General features: G+C 33.5%; 1 protein-coding gene across 1 annotated transcript in view; it reads left to right on the plus strand.

Moving 5' to 3' along the window:
* Nucleotides 1-507: 507 nt before the first annotated feature.
* The window catches only part of Rgk3 (Rad, Gem/Kir family member 3), a 110,767-nt gene continuing 94,216 nt past the window's right edge, over nucleotides 508-17,058 (plus strand). The window contains exon 1 of the mRNA XM_069062332.1: nucleotides 508-995. Coding sequence (XP_068918433.1) covers nucleotides 551-995 — 445 coding nt within the window. The 5' untranslated portion in view covers nucleotides 508-550. The remainder of the gene's footprint in view (nucleotides 996-17,058) is intronic.

Consider the following 17,058-nt stretch of genomic DNA (forward strand, 5'->3'; position numbering starts at 1 on the left):
AATTAATGCGTTAGCTCTGAGATATTTTTTAGTAGATCGCTCGTTATAATTAAATTACGTAGAAAGCCTAAACAATGAATGTATTATTGTTTTATTTTTGGAAAAGTGTTAACAATATCATTTTGGAGCGGTGTAGAATTTCACTAATATCTAAACAAGCTAGTAACCATAACTTTTGTCTTTGTATTGATCGTTAAAAATGTGGATCAATACGTTAGTGATAAAAAATATGCACCTACTAATTGTATTATAATTATAATTATAAAAAGCAACAATACAAATAATTGTGGCCGCTAATTTCCCTCAGTTATTATCGTTTAAAAAAAAAATTGCAACACTAGGAATATTCCACAGTCGGCATCCACCTGTAAATGGCAAACAATACATTTTATCATTGTTTCATTTTCCAGTTTCCACGCGTCCCGTCCTTAATACTCTCCACTAGGGAGGTGAATGTCGGTCCCAAAATAACCGCGATGGCGTCCATGCATCACGACGTCGCGAACTCTGCCGATGCCTGAACTGGGCTTCTGAGGCGTCAGTCAGTGCTATGGCGGATGAACATACACACGTGCCGCGCACCAAAGGCCGATCTGCTTCCATATGCGCCACCAGCCTAGAGGCTATCGCACCAATAGGTGGCATCCCCAACGGAGGTACCCCGCAAAGTCGCAGACGAAAACCCGCAACTCGGTCTCAGAGTGCTCGTTTAAATAACAATCGTTCGATGAAAAGAAGAACGACATTAGCAACAAACCAGCTGGAAGTGAAAACTCACTGTAATAGTGAACCCAAACTAACAGAACAAAACGAAGCAACTCCTGAAGTATCACCAAATATAAAAAGAAAAGGTTCTGCAAGACGAGGAACTTCAGTTTATCACAGAAAGTCTACTGCTTTTCTTGATGTACCGGATACTCGGTCTTCAAGGGGAAACCCAGAAGAAGAAGATGAAGATTCGTACAGACTACGATCTTTTAGTTTTACTTCCAAAGGTGAGAAATATAAGTCACAACTAATTTATTTACAGTAGTAATATGTGTATATTTGATGCAATTGGTGGGAATTCATTTTTAAATGGGTTTTGAAAAGAAAGCTGAAATGGAGGAATTCGAGTTTTATGATAATGCGATTTTCTTTTAACTTGGCCGGTATATTGATTAAATACTTGATTGATGTTGTAAAGATGCTCTTTAATTTGGTGTTGTTTTCAGTTAACCGGTAAATCTAGATTTTATCTGCAGAATAAAAGAGCGTTCTAATATGGGTGGCTCTTGTACAGCATCCAGAATTATTACAAGGCGTTTATTTTGTTTACAGACCATAAATCTGAAATTTAGAAATGGAATATTTTTATGGGTCAGGAATTTTTAGTGTCAGTTTAAATGTTGTGCTTTAAAGCCGAAAATACAAATTCAACAAATATGACGATTAACAAAGTATACGTTTCATCGATGCTAATAAAACTTACTTAGTTATGGAACAAATTTATTGAAATTACTGCTACAATTGTGTTTAGCATTACTTCTAACAGGTCGATAAATTTGAAACGGATTGTTGAGAGTAGTTCCTGGAGATGCATATTAATAATAAATATACAGCGTGTTTCACGTAAGAGTATGAGCCTGACAAACTCAAAATGCTACGCAATATTCAATTTTCATGAGTAACTATGTAGGTGTAAAAAATCATATTTTTACTAAAAATAGTTTGGATATCCTTGAAGTTTTTTAGATTTCTCTCTTGTTCACACATTTGCAAAAAAGTGTGAACGATTGTGTTAGTTAGGGATGTACAAAACTGCAATTTATAATTTTTAAGGAATCTAGTTCCCATTGTCAAATATATTTTGTGTTGCGTTTAGAATTCGCCAGGCTCGTACTCTTACGAGTCATCCATGGATTTGAATCCGTATGTCTTTTGCGATTGATATGTCGAGATCTAACCTGTGTTTCAAGCTGTATTTATTGGAGCGTGGAGTTCAAGTAACGACATACGATTTCGGATTCATGAATAACTCGATTACAAATTAATTTAATCCCTCTTTATGTGCCTACGTTTAAAATAATTTCAAATTTCATTATAATTTATTATAAAAATTGTATTCTCAAGAAAAACAGGTGTAGATGCTAATTATTTTTAAAAACCTCCAATATAATTTACCTTCGGTTAAACATATATCATCTAAGAAATCTACTTTCTCTTCAAGAGTTTTAGTTACAATTAACTGTGACAGAGATTGTAATTCTATTCTCTTTAATTATTAATAATATTTTAATTTAGCAGTTACACGTAAACTTGTTTTCACAATTTAAAAGATTATTATTATGAAAACTATCAGATCCAGTCCCAAAAGATAGCTCTAAATACTTTACTATGTCGTTTATACGTGTCATATTGTTAGCTAATAAAATAACGAATTGCTTTCTCGTCATTTTGTCTTGATTATATTTTTTTCTCTAAAACATATTCTCCCTTATAAATTACTTGCTTTTAGGGCCGGTTGCATCAACGCCAGTTAAAGTTAACTGTGGGTTAAAATGCTTCGTTACTTTAGTTACCTATTGTTATAACAATGTTTTCGTATATTTTAATCAGCAGTTAAATTTAACTCACGTTGGTGCAACCGGCCCTTAGAGTAGTAGATTATATCATTAAAAGTAGAAATGAGTCTTTTTGTGCTGAGCCCAAAGATTGAAAACCAAGGCGAAGTCGAGGTTGCAACTGGGAGAAACACAAAAAGACCTTCTATTCTGAATGAATTCTTACTTCCCCTGTTCTAATATTATTGGTACTTGAAGTTTCGATAATATTAGTCTACAATCCGATGTACTTTCTGTAAATTTCTAGGTAAAACTTTTCCAAAATGGTAAATGATCGTGATTTGTAATCTTAAGTATCTTAAGTAACTAAGATAGCAGAGCCCAAATCTTAGATATGTCCCACTATTAAATTGGTAATTTCATCGTATCGACAAGCGCCGGTCACACCTAGTATCAATATAACCTACAATAAAAATTTATAATTGTTCCTCTAGGGAACTCAGAATTTTACCTTTGTAGCCAGATACTTTTCATCAGGAGCATTATGTACTTTTCGAGACTTTGGTGGGATTAGATCTTGCATAAAGTTTGCCGCGATCTGCGTCAATTCTGGAGGCATATAACAAAACTTATCGAAACGTGAATAGCAAACGAATACGATTACAACTGTTTACTTTTTAACACTGAACGGCCATCTTGCAAACGGACGACTCGTGTTACACCACAGTGGAACCGGTTAAATATTGGGCAATAATTTCGTTATTTCGCTTTTTTAGAGCCTTTTTTTAATAGGCAATAGGGATAATTTAATTATTATTAAATATTATGTGTAATTGATAAATAAATCGTTACAAATGCTTCAAATGACCTTACATTTGACTCGGTCGAGCAGCCTGTGGACACGTCTACTCCTAGGATTTGAAGTTCTTCTACTGCGCTTACAAAAAAAGAGCCACTTCAATCATTTCTACAGAGATACACAAAGGCGCGATTTTCGACCGCTTGAAGATGAAATGATTAATTTTTTTCGAAAACTCAAATTTATACTCAAATTTATTTTCACCATATTCTGTGTCATCGAGTTGTTTATGGATGGGGCGGTGAAAGAACAACGGCTTCGTATAAAAAAGGTTAACGCACAAAAAGTAAATATGTACTGCGAAAACCCACATCTGGTCGGAAGAAACTCCACACCAAAACCGAGAACGTGGTTTCCAACAAACATTTTCAATTAACGTATGGGCAGGAATAATTTGGAATCGTTTGATCGGGACACATGTCTTACTTCAACATTTAAATGGTGAAGAATACTTAATTTTTTGACAATATGTAGGTATTAAATGACCTTGGATGACGTGCCGTTGCTAGTTCGGAGGGTTATGTGGTACTTACAGTCGTTTACAAAAAAAAATCGAGTACATCATAAAAAAATAAAAGAATGATTTACATGTGTATAATAGGAAAATTTAATGCTCGTGATTTTTATAATGTACTCGATTTTTTTGCAATTGACTGTGCATAATGGAGCGCCTGCTCACAGTGCACAGTTCGTTTTTAAATCTCAATGATGGAGATTTGCAGCACGACTGCCGCAGGCAAGAGTGCCTGTAAATGGATGTTTTATAAAACAAGTTTTTTTATGCAATTTTTTCTAATTTGCATGTTAAATACATGTTTTTTACAAATAAAATCTTTATAGGTAAATTAAAAGTTAATTTCAGAAAACTAACCCTTTGTTTCCAATCACTTAAGAAATTATAATTATAAATTATACTTAGGGCCGGTTGCACCAACGTGAGTTAAATGTAACTACAGTTTAAAATATACGAAAACATTATTATAACAATAGGTAACTAAAGTAACGAAGTAATTTAACCCACAGTTAACTTTAACTGGCGTTGGTGCAACCGGCCCTTAGAAAATTATACTTCACAAAAAATACTTTCACTTTTGCTGTTCACAATCAGACCAATGAAAAACTAGAGAAAATTTGCAAAACAACTGTCACTAGTCTTGACATTTAATTAGTTTTAGTTTGATGCAATTAGATATACCCAGTAAATAGTTACAGTAAGTGCCACGAAGGTAAGCGTAAACTAATTGTCGCCAATTTTTCATCGAATGCGTCCATTTGGCAAAAAACCGACCTCAGAGATTTGAGGTTAAAGATAGCTAATGATCTGATTGGTCAAATTATCTAATTATACGTAAAAACCTTGGAGTTTGCAAGAATTTGATAATTATAAGTGAAACACAAATGAAGCACAATTTGTTAAGTATAATTTTCTAATTATAATTTAATTGTGCACACCGTCATTCACAACTATGGACCAAACTTTGTTAATTATAATTCGTAATTATAATTTATAATTATAAGTGATTGGAAACGAGGGGTAATAAAACTGTTACCCTTTGTTTCCAATCACTTAAGAAATTATAATTATAAATTATACTTAGAAAATTATACTTTACAAAAAATACTTTCACTTTTGCTGTTCACAATCATAATTATTATTATTATTATTATTTTTTTTTTTTTAAATTTTTATTAATAAAAACTACACACCAATGAAAAACTAGAGAAAATTTGCCAAACAACTGTCACTAGTTTTGACATTTTACTAGTTTTAGTTTGGTGGAATTAGATATACCCAGTAAATAGTTACAGTAAGTACCACGAAGGTAAGCGTAATGGATATTGAAACTAATTGTCGCCAATTTTTCATCGAATGCGTCCATTTGGCAAAAAACCGACCTCAGAGATTTGGGGTTAAAGACAGCTAATGATCTGGTCAAATTATCTAATTATACGTAAAAACCTTGGAGTTTGCAAGAATTTGATAATTATAAGTGAAACACAAATGAAGCACAATTTGTTAAGTATAATTTTTTAATTATATGTAATTTTATTGTGCACACCGTCATTCACAACTATGGACCAAACTTTGTTAATTATAAGTCGTAATTATAATTTATAATTATAAGTGATTGGAAACGAGGGGTTACGGCCTTATCAATAATTAGTTGTGTATCTAAAATTTCGACAATTTAATTTAATTAGAAGTCCCGATTTCTCCCGTGCGCGTATACGATGCCCCACCCGGTATAGTACTCCGAGAATTTTAACGTTTTATGATAGGCGATTTCGTAATGAAGTTAAATAGCTTAACAAATAATCATGTAATGGTCGTAAATAAACAGACCTTTAAGGGTCGGTCTTTAGCCTGAGGGCTCTGCATTTAGAAAGAGGACAGACGGTACCAGGTAGTTTCTCTTGGACGAACTACTCCTCTTCTCACTAGGAGGTGCCAAATACTAATCCCCTCGTTATTAGTACTGCTTATCATAAAACGTCAGAGTTCTGGGAGTATTTTTTGTTCGATACCTCCCTAGAAAGTGGGTCTGTATCCATGGTTACCAGTGGGTGAAGGTTTCACTTTCGCTCATTCTCTTGCGCTCACGCACTTTCGCTCACGTACTTTCGCTCACGCACTTTCGCTCACGCATAATTGAAATTCGATTTTATGAAAAAGAATTTGTATATTGCAAATAATTACATACCAATAAAAACTAAACGTTATTCACGTTGAGTTGAACATTTCAGGGTCAAATAATTTTATTTTTTGGCTCTGTAATTATGTTTTGTAAATACATAGTGACATGTAACGTGAACGGTATTTACCTGCATGTCACTATTTGCAAAATTATTTGACCTTGAAATGTTCAATTCAACGTGAATAACGTATACAGTGCGTTTTTTTAAGACTGGCCAGAGGGTTTTACATGCTAATTTTTCAACCCCCTGTTAACTTTTATTTTTGTGAAAATTACAAAACCTAGCGCTGTTTTTAGATTAAACAATAGTATTATCTAGTCATTTACTTCATTTTGTAATACCTAAATGGTTGTAATAGACAATTTACGAATAAAATGTTATTTGCAAAAAATAGTGTGAACATTAATATTTTACATTTAATAACGATAGATTCATTATTTATGTTATAACAAGTTTCTTTACTTTAATAAAAATTAAATGAAATGTTCAAAATGGCCTCCAGAGCCAGTTAAGCAATCACACAATCAATTACATATCAAAATTACAAATGTCAGGTGAAATTTTAGCCTACTGAAAATTTAAAATTGGAGCAAACGGAATAAAAAAAATGTCTTTTTGATAACTTATTACTTGATTCTGGTTATTAAATTGAAATTGTTTCAATACATTATCATATCCCACAACTTTACTACAAAACTGGGTTGAATATTTAAATGAGGACAAAAGTTAACTATGGCCAGTCTTAAAAAAAACTCACTCATAATTCATCACGACAGCCACCGAATATGCCCATCATCAGTACAACTTTCTGAAGGATCCACTCTTGGTCCGCCGCTTTCAGTAAAAACTTGCAAACATCGTTTCTTGAAAAAGTTGTAGCTTTTTTCGGCTGATAGTTTCTACATTTTGTTTTCAAAAAGGAGGTGAGAGTGTTGAACCTGTACCATTTATTATATTAAAACAACTAATAGCTTATTAAAAAACCTCTTACCTGGATACCTGAAGATATCAACGTTTTGAAATACAAACAGTGTAGGTACTCTTCAACATTGAATATCACAACCGCGCTGATGCTGCTTTCGTCTTTTCCCTTGATCTCGGTCTGCCATTGTGTAAATATTTCCAATTCTTTCTGGTATCGTAATTTTGATTTCGTAGGCACCATTTGGTACTTCGCGGCACTTGTCTCTTCCAGGACGTCATCAGGAACACAAAATTCTTCGTCATCCATTTCCACAACGTGGTGTACGCAATCACTTTATTGACTTTGCAAAACTTTGTTTATTTTGTATTTTATTTTTTTCCATAGCAACAGATCTCTCCGAAAATGTGATTTATTTATTTTATTTTAATTTTATTTAAAATTTTGAATATAAAGTTACAGACTCATTTTCTAAGGAGTTATGTCTGGTATCGAACAAAATCAAATATAGCACTCGAGAGTAAGGCCGCTTTTGTTCACTTGAATTGCATCGTCCACTCCGCTGCGCGTCGTGGCCGAACATGCAATTCGCGTAAACAAAAGCTTTACCTTCCTCTCTCGTAGTGTAAATAACTATTTCAATATACAGGTTGGTTCAACACTTACCATTTTTGGGATTACGCGGTTTCTAATTATCGAAAAAAATTTACGCTTGGCTAGGAAGAGACACACGTGTAGAGCTATAAGCCTGTCCCATTATTTTATTTATTATCAATTGGGTTTCGCGTCAGGAGGCGATTAAGTGAAATTAATCAAAATTCGATTTTATTTTTTTGATCTAAATATGTAAATACTATTCCGGACACGGAATCTTGGCCACAACTGACATTTAACTGACAAATATGTGTGAACTGGCCTTTATTGAATATAACCCAACTTTTGACTCGATAATGCCATTTCCCTGCTTTTTTGATGTGACAAGAAAAACTTCAAAGTGATTTTTAATAATTGTCATTTACTAATGACACTAATGATTGGTTTACATTATTTTTTTTAGAAATGTCTAAAAAATGTTGGCCAAGATTCCGTGTCCGGAATAGTAGGTTCAAACTAATACAGAAAACAGAAATCGCTGCGCTCGTATTTCAATCTGGCCTCTCGGGCAATTAGAAAAACCCAATTTACACAGAACCTCGTTGCATACAAACTTTTATTGTTTGAAACGACACCCCAAAGCTTCCAAATCTATTTAAAATGATTTCGCATTTGCTTTTTACAGTTTTGACAAATTTTTCGACAAATGTCACTTTGAATGTGTTGTCTAGGGCAACGGTTGATTATCTGCTATTTTTTGCTTTAGAGCAGTTAGCAGGCAGTTTACAAAGGAGAAAAATGAGAATTTATGACAGTTGGAAGCAATAAAAAAAATTAAAACGCATCACATTGCCGATTATTTGCAATTAATGAAGGTGCCGCACAACTGACAGGAATTTATGACGTACTTACACCAACTGCCTAATCACAAACCAAACCAGAAGTAAGATTTACAACACTCCATCGCCAAACTGCAGGTACTTACCCTGTCAGGGCCGAACTCGACTATTTTACGCATAGCAATTTCGGCAAACATCTGAAGAAATTTTCAAATAAATTACGTAATGAAGTTGAAATTATTCAATATTCAGTTTTTTAAAATATCCTTTTTTCATTTAAACAAAAATCCTTTACGGATGAAAAATTGTTGCGAATCGTTTCTATAATACACTGGAATTTCACCAGTACTGACCTGAAAAATGGTTTCAGGGGAGCCGACAGCCCTGCGTCAAAAAGATTTATTGGGGGGCCATCACATTACGAGCTGTCCTATTCAGCTCTACCATATTACCACTATTACCTAATTATAATTCAAAGTCGGAAGTGGATCAATTAAAAAGGTGAGGAGTTCTGTAACTAGTAGAGAGAAAAAAAACTTTCAATATTTGGACCAATTTGATATTAAAACGCTATAAAGTTAGCTCCATCACTCAAATTTAATTGAAAAAAGTTGATCATGCTCAATCATAGAATATTAATTGTAGATTGTGCTTACCGAGTTTCAGAATTTTTGGACAATTATTAAATGTGTGTTGGACCACCTGTAGTTTTACCTTGACGGGAATTGGTCGGCCTACGTCGAAGCCCAGATATAAAATTTTATGCTGACGGGAACTCGTGCGCACCCCAACAATTATGTCATCTTTCATAATCCTTCTTTAAAAATGTAGCGTGTCATTCAAAATTTCGTAGTGGGACTATAGTTGGTTGCAAAAAAAAAAACGGGAAACGAAAATTTTTCTAATGTAAATTTAGTTTTGTCGATTTATCAATTAATTGTCTAACAATGCCTATTACCTATCAAGTGATTTTTAAAAATGTCATTGAATTTTGACGTTAATTCTAACCTATCTCTCATAAGAAGGTTTCACACTATGGAAAAATTGCAAAAATGTGTCAATTTTATTCTGACAGTTCCAGTTTTTTTTTGCAACCAACTGTATCTAGGGGCGGCTGGAGACGAAATAATGATGTAACAATTGCTATATTCCCATTTTAACCCATTTGTAAATTTCATTAAAGTTAGTAGGCTGTGTCCATTGACACTGAAATAAATTACGAAAATTATTATTAAAAGATTTCCCAATTCCAAAGATAAAAAACGCATCCAGAAGAACAATTTTATTTAATGAAACATTTAGAATTATCTTCTAATTCTTTTATTTGCTGTTGTATGTTTTGTCTTTTCTTTTTCCTGCACATTCTTTGCTCTCATTCTACATTTTTCGTTTTGTCCTTTGTTTTTTATGTTATTGTTATTTATCATTTTCATTCTGGCTTTTTCTCTTTCACTTATCACGTCATTACACTCTTCGTCAAACCATGATTTCCCTATTTTTCTTTTTCCTTCGTTTAACAATTGCGCCCCTTCTCTCGTTATTATTTCAAAGTCTTCCCAAATTTCTTCCATGTTCTTTCCGATATCCTCATTCAACTTCTCATTTATTTTCTATTAGGCTTCTTTTCCTCTTTTCATTTTGCCGTTGGGTACCGTATTCTGGTATTCATCTCTTTTTGTTCTCTTGGTGGTCTTTTTTTTTTGTAACTCCTCAGATCCGTTACATATTTGCTGTGTTTTGCCTCAATTAATAGATCATCGATCTGGTTAACTATTTTTCTGTCCGGCGATATCCACGTTCCCTGGTGTATACTTCAAAATACTCTTGTCAAAAAAACTACTTCAAAGTCAATTAATTTCGTATGTGCGTTATGGACTATAGGGTTATTAAGGCCGGTATTTATAGTCGGCAACTTAAGTCCAACTTGAGTAAGTTGTACTCGAGTCCTGAGTTTTGCTCAAGTCTACGAGTAGATCCGTATTATAGTGAATACTTCGGCTAAACTCGTAAAAGTTAGTCTTGAGTCTTACTTCAGTTTTGTAAGAGTCGTGTTGCCATGGTTATACTTACACATTGTGAATTCTCTTGCAAAATGGAAACCGCGTACGGTTTAAAGGAGAAAATTCTGGTGGCTTCTCTCATACGCGATATGGGAAAGGCAATAGGAAATAAAAAAACAGATGCAGTTTCGGTGGAACGAAAAAATAGTGCTTGGGAAAGGATTACCACCCAGTACAATAGACAACCAGAGAGTATCACGTACGCACGGCCCAGCAATTGAAAAAATTGTGGGCCAATATCCAATATACAAAATACGTTGTTGACGTATATTTGGAACTTCTTCTTCTCCTACTACGTCAACAAAGTTATAAAAATTTTCCATATTGCGATATTAAGTATTTAATGCTTACCTACATCTAAAATTCAAATTTGAACATTAGTACCTTCCATATAATTGAAACGAAACGAAGAACAGCAGCTGTCAGACAGTACAGACACAATTTTGGACCGCAAAACTCATGTGAGCAAGACTTGAGTCTGCCTAACCCCTAACTTGGGCTAGAGTCAAACTTGAGTGCTCATCAATGCTCAAGTATTGTTTATAAAACACAAATCGGAATTCAAGTCTGTCTCAAGATTGAGTCTAACTTAAGTCTGGACTATAAATACCGGCCTAAGTACCATAACAGAATCGAGGAAGTTGAAAATTCTTCCTCTATTCTGTTATAATCAGTGTTAGGACGAAATAGTACCGGACAGACGACCAGTATAACTTTGCGTAATCCCTCGCTCACACATAAACATGATTCAGCTAGTTCGCCTGTTGTTTAAGTGCTTATTCACAATGGACATAAGAAATTCATGATACATGCCGTTTATATACTATTAATTTTTACGTAACTTATGAGAAGTGAACATAATTGTTGTGTACAAAAAGGCATGGAGAATTCGAGTTATGTGGACACATAAATTATTTTCCAATTGCCAAAATTTATAAATTATTCTTAGGTATCTCTTATGTATTTCTTATGTCTTATGTCCATTGTGAACAAGCACTAAAGCGAACTAGCTGAGTCGTGTTTATATGTGAGCGGGGTATTACGCAAAGTTGTACTGGTCGACTTGTCGGGGACTATTTTGTCCTAAAACTGGTTATAATGGACTTAGGCCGGTATTTATAGTCCAAACTTAAGTTAGACTCAATCTTGAGACCGACTTGAGTTCCGATTTGTGTTTTATAAACAATACTTGAGCATTGATGAGCACTCAAGTTTGACTCAAGCCCAAGTTAGGGGTTAGGCAGACTCAAGTCTTGCTTACATGAGTTTAGAGGTCCAAAATTGTCTCTGTACTGTCTGACAGTTACTGTTTTCCTGTTTTTCATTTCGTTTCAATTATATGGGTAGGCACTAAATACTTATTTATCGCAGGATGGAAGATTGTTATGACTTTATTTACGAAGAAGTTCAAAATACATATACGTCAACAACGTATTTTGCATATAGGCTATTTCACGAATCACGAGTGATAATGAGCCTAACGGAATAAAAAAATGCACCCCACAATATATTTTCAAAAAAAGCCGGACATTTTCATTTCAGTAGCCAGCTTTTTTCGGAAATGTAGTGTGGGTCTCATTTTTATTCCGTTAGGCTCATTATCACTCGTGAAATACCCTGTATTGTATATTGGTTCACAGTTTTTTCAATTGTTGCGCCGTGCGTACTGTAGTACTCTCTGGTTAGCTATTGTACTGGGTGTTAATACTTTCCTAAACACTATTTTTCGTTCTACCGAAACTGTATCGGTTTTTTTAATTTTCTATTGCTTCTTCCATATCGTGTATGAGAGAAGCCAACAGAATTTTCTCCTTTAAACTGTACGGGATTTTCATTTTGCAAAAGAATCAAAACAAGCTGTCACAAGGTGTATGGTATAACCATGGCAAGTCGACTCAAACGAAACTGGAGTAAGACTCAAGTCTAACTTTTACGAGTTTAGCCGAAATAATGACTATAATGCGGATCTAGACTTAAGCAAAACTCAGGACTTGAGTACAACTTACCCAAGTTGGACTTGAGTTGCCGACTATAAATACCGGCCTTACTAACCTTATATCCCAATATACTATTAAATCTTCTTTTATAGTTCCTTAATTTGTTAGAAATATGTATAAATGTTTCTTCATAAAGCGGTTATTCACTGATGAAAAAAATTGAACACTTGACATTTATGATTTTTAATTTAAATAGCAAAAATAAAATAAGCATCCACGTAAAATAAAATAGAATAATCATTAATAATAATAGTATATTAAGCAAATAGCAATGTATAGCAATGATAACCCCAAATTTCAGTCCAGCTTGACTGACTACTGCCCATCCTCTACCACGCTCCTGCCGTTATTCAGATAATATTTATTGTTATAGTGTTCCCATTTTTAATTTGGTTTTACTACCAGCCCTGTTGTCAGGGAGTTAAATACCCCGACAATAGGCAACTACCGCCATAAATCCTAGGAATGTAAAAGAAGGTCTGTCAAATTATCCAGGAGACTTAAGGACAATACGACATCTGTAACAGATGTTCGTGAGCTAAAGTGTGTTACATATATGATATTTGAGTAGTCTTCAAAAGAAGGTAGGGGACTGCAAAATGTGTTTCTTGTTTCTATTTGTATTCAAGAAAATGTACACAAAATATTCACTTATACAGTGAGAGGCAAAAGTAACGCAACAATTCGATAAATCATAAACTGAAAAAAGAAGAAAAACAATTTTTTTCTCAAGTTTTTTTAAATGGCAACTATGTACGAAAATTTATGTGGCAACTGTATGGGCAGAATAGAGTTGACATTTCTTTGAAGCTCATAGGCCAGTATTTATAGTACAAATTTACGTTAGACTCAATCTTGAGACAGACTTGAGTTCCGATTTGTGTTTTATAAACAATACTTGAGCATTGATGAGCACTCAAGCTTGACTCAAGCCCAAGGTAGGGGTTAGGCAGACTCAAGTCTTGTTTACATGAGTTTAGCGGTCCAAAATTGTCTCTATACTGTCTGACAGCTGCTGTTTTTCCGTTTCGTTGTTTCAATTATATCGATAGGTACTATGGCGGCCAAAAAATTTTAGCCGTCACTATCTTGATATTCATGTAAAGTGTAAATAAACCTTTAGGAACCGTAACCCCACTTTCGATTCTTGTCATTTTGTCATGCATATTGTTATTCTGACAACAAATTTAAACTGTTTAAAGCTCAGATATTCCAAAAATCCGACATGAATGAACAAAATTAGACCAGTCGTACATAGATAACCTGAGGTGAACGTCTGTGTAGTAGAAAATGACAAAATAATTTCGAGTTTTGAAATTTACCAACCAAAAAATACCAATCATAATCAAGACAGAGCTTTGTTAAAAAGTTCCATTGTTATAGAAAAAAATAAATAATCAAAATTTAGGTTCTCATGGTTACAAAAAATAGAAACTAGTTAATCACGCAAAACGACTCGTTTGGTAAAAATTGTGGGGCAAAAAATCTTGGAATACTTATGTTATAGAGAAAAGTTTCATAAATTGGCGAGTTCTTTCACTGGTTAAAATTCACACACGTATTTCATAAACACCTGTATAAAACCTGGTTTACAGCTAATGTCAGTTGAATGACAACGACTGACGAAATTCCGTGATCGTGACTGTACTAATGTTCAAATTTGAATTTTAGATGTAGGTACGCATTAAATACTTATCTATCGCAAGATGGAAAATGTTTACGACTTTGTTGACGAAGTAGGAGAAGAAGAAGCTCCAAATATACCTACGTCAACAACGTATTTTGTATATTTATATTGGCCCACAATTTTTTCAATTGCTGGGCCGTGCGTACTGTGGTACTCTCTGGTTGGCTATTGTATTGGGTGGTAATCCTTTCCCAAGCACTATTTTTTCGTTCCACCGAAACTGCATCTGTTTTTTTATTTTCTATTGCCTTTCCCATATCGCGTATGAAAGAAACCACCAGAATTTTCTCCTTTAAACTGTACGCGGTTTCCATTTTGCAAGAGAATTCAAAACAAGCTGTCACAAGGTGTATGGTATAACCATGGCAACACGACTCAAACAAAACTGAAGTAAGACTCAAGTCTAACTTTTACGAGTTTAGCCGAAGTATTCACTATAATACAGATCTAGACTTGAGCAAAACTCAGGACTCGAGTACAACTTACTCAAGTTGGACTTAAGTTGCCGACTATAAATACCGGCCTTAGGGCCGGTTGCACCAACGCCAGTTAAAGTTAACTGTGGATTAAAATGCTTCGTTACTTTAGTTACCTATTCTTATAACAATGTTTTCGTATATTTTAATCTGTAGTTAAATTTAACTCACGTTGGTGCAACCGGCCCTTAGTCGCACAATTTTGAAAATTGTCAAGTCAATGTGCAATGGTATAAAAAATTTAAATGTACGCTTATGAAATGTCATACAAATGTCAACTCTACCCCACCCACATAGTTGCCACATAAATTTTCGTACATAGTTGCCATACTTATCCACAATCATTTTGAATCAACCGATATTGGAGTATTCTGTAACTGCTCCGCTAAATTTAAAGGCAGTTAAATTTTAAAAGACGCTAAAATTTTAACGCCCCTTTAAAAATTACAGAATACGCCGCATTATACAACGTGATCAACAATGACTGAGTCTGTTGGTAGCAATGAAAATTTGAATGATTTTGGTACCACTGTAATCTAAACGCATTTCCGGTTGTCAGCTTTGACAGAGTTGACAGGAGAATTTGACGTTTACCATCAAAGGGTCATTTTTGTAATAGCATAAACATACCCGACAAAACCAAATTTTTTTTAAATGTCGTGTCAAGTTAAAACATCCGGTCAGTGCCAATTACGAAATAGAAAAACACCAATATTTTTCAATTGTTTCATTGCCAACAGACTCAGTCATTGTTGATCACACTGTACCTATTATTATTTAAGGTTAACATATGTATAAATGTTAATGCATTACAAATTAATTTCCGTACCTATGTTACTTGCGAATTACTATAAATGTTAATTTGTTGTGCTTTTAACGTAAGATACCTACTACTTAAAAAACTTTGTATTAAAAATACTAGATTGGTCGTAAATAAAAATTACAATAATGTAGATGATTACTCCTTTTATTCAAATTTAAAAATGTGTAAAATCTCAAACCTTTGAAAAACATATAAAAGCGCTATACTAAATACGTTCCATTGCAGATTTATTACTTTATTTGTCTATCTAAAACAGTAACACTCTTTCTTTGAGCGCTTAACGCATTTATGAATCTTCTTTGTTGTGGAATCTGTTTATTATTCAATTCTTAATCAAATAAACATCACATCTAAAATACGAGCAAATAAACATCGCAAATTTAATCTTAAATAATTTATTTATTTTGTTTACCTACTTGCCTACTCTAATTTATTATACGGTAGGTATGTATGTTCTAACATTTCCACAAAACAGATAAAGGAAATTATTTATATCCACAATTTCAATGCAATACGTCCAACTCACTTCGAGTGTAGAATTTATTTTTTGTATTATCTATTATCTAATCTATTATACTAACTTGTACCAAATATTTTGCTTTATTGAAAATTTTCAATTTATTTAAGTGAAATTATTTCAAATTCAATTCAAGGTCAATGACCTTTTTACCTGAAATAGATTTTAAGTATTTGTTAAAGATATTCCCCTAATTATGCTTTCAGACATTATTCTTTGATCATTGACGCGAATTGCAGCCACTTATTAAATTTTAAAGATTCGTTCCTGTTTAAATTTTAAATTGAGATCACTAAACTTACCATTGCTGCTTTAGAATCACACATTTATGTAATTTTCGCCACCTATCGCGATATCATATCATAGATATGTGTAATTTGAAATTTTTTATTGTATCATTTCATACGAACCTTTTTTTTGAGTGGGAATGTTTTAGTTAGCGCATAGAACACTCAATGACAAAAAAAAAACCTTCTTGTTTTTAATTAATCATTCAAAATCTTTTGATTCAGATTCTATCCAACGTGTAAAGTTTCCTGAGATGTCATTAGTACTTGCCTGTACTATGATGTGAATGCCCTTTCTAATATGACCATCGGCATTAACGTGTAATTACGGTAATCAAATAAAGAGTTTCCATACATTGCCAAATTTATATAATAGTATGTATATTATACACCAAGGTGGAGAAGTTCATGAGCCAGAGCACCAAGATTAGATGTAAGGCACGAAGGCTATAAGGGACTTCTTTCTCTACCGTGGTTTATATACTTTTTTTTTTCACTAGGTACTAGATACGTTAAGACCCTTTCTGATAATAATTATGTATTAATAATAGTATGTTATACGCCAAGGTAGATAAGACATTTTTTTAAGCGAGGCTTAAAATTGTCTTCTCTAGCGTGGTGTATATATTATTTTTTTCACTACTAGATCCGTTAAAACCCTTCCTAATAATAATTATTAATTAAATTTGTTTGTCCGATGCGACGATCCGAGTTCTCATTTTTCAACGGTTGCTATGAAAATTGAAAATCGTCTGTC

The sequence above is a fragment of the Tenebrio molitor genome, chromosome 1 (assembly GCF_963966145.1).
Source record: "Tenebrio molitor chromosome 1, icTenMoli1.1, whole genome shotgun sequence".
NCBI classification, from domain to species: Eukaryota; Metazoa; Arthropoda; class Insecta; order Coleoptera; family Tenebrionidae; genus Tenebrio; species Tenebrio molitor.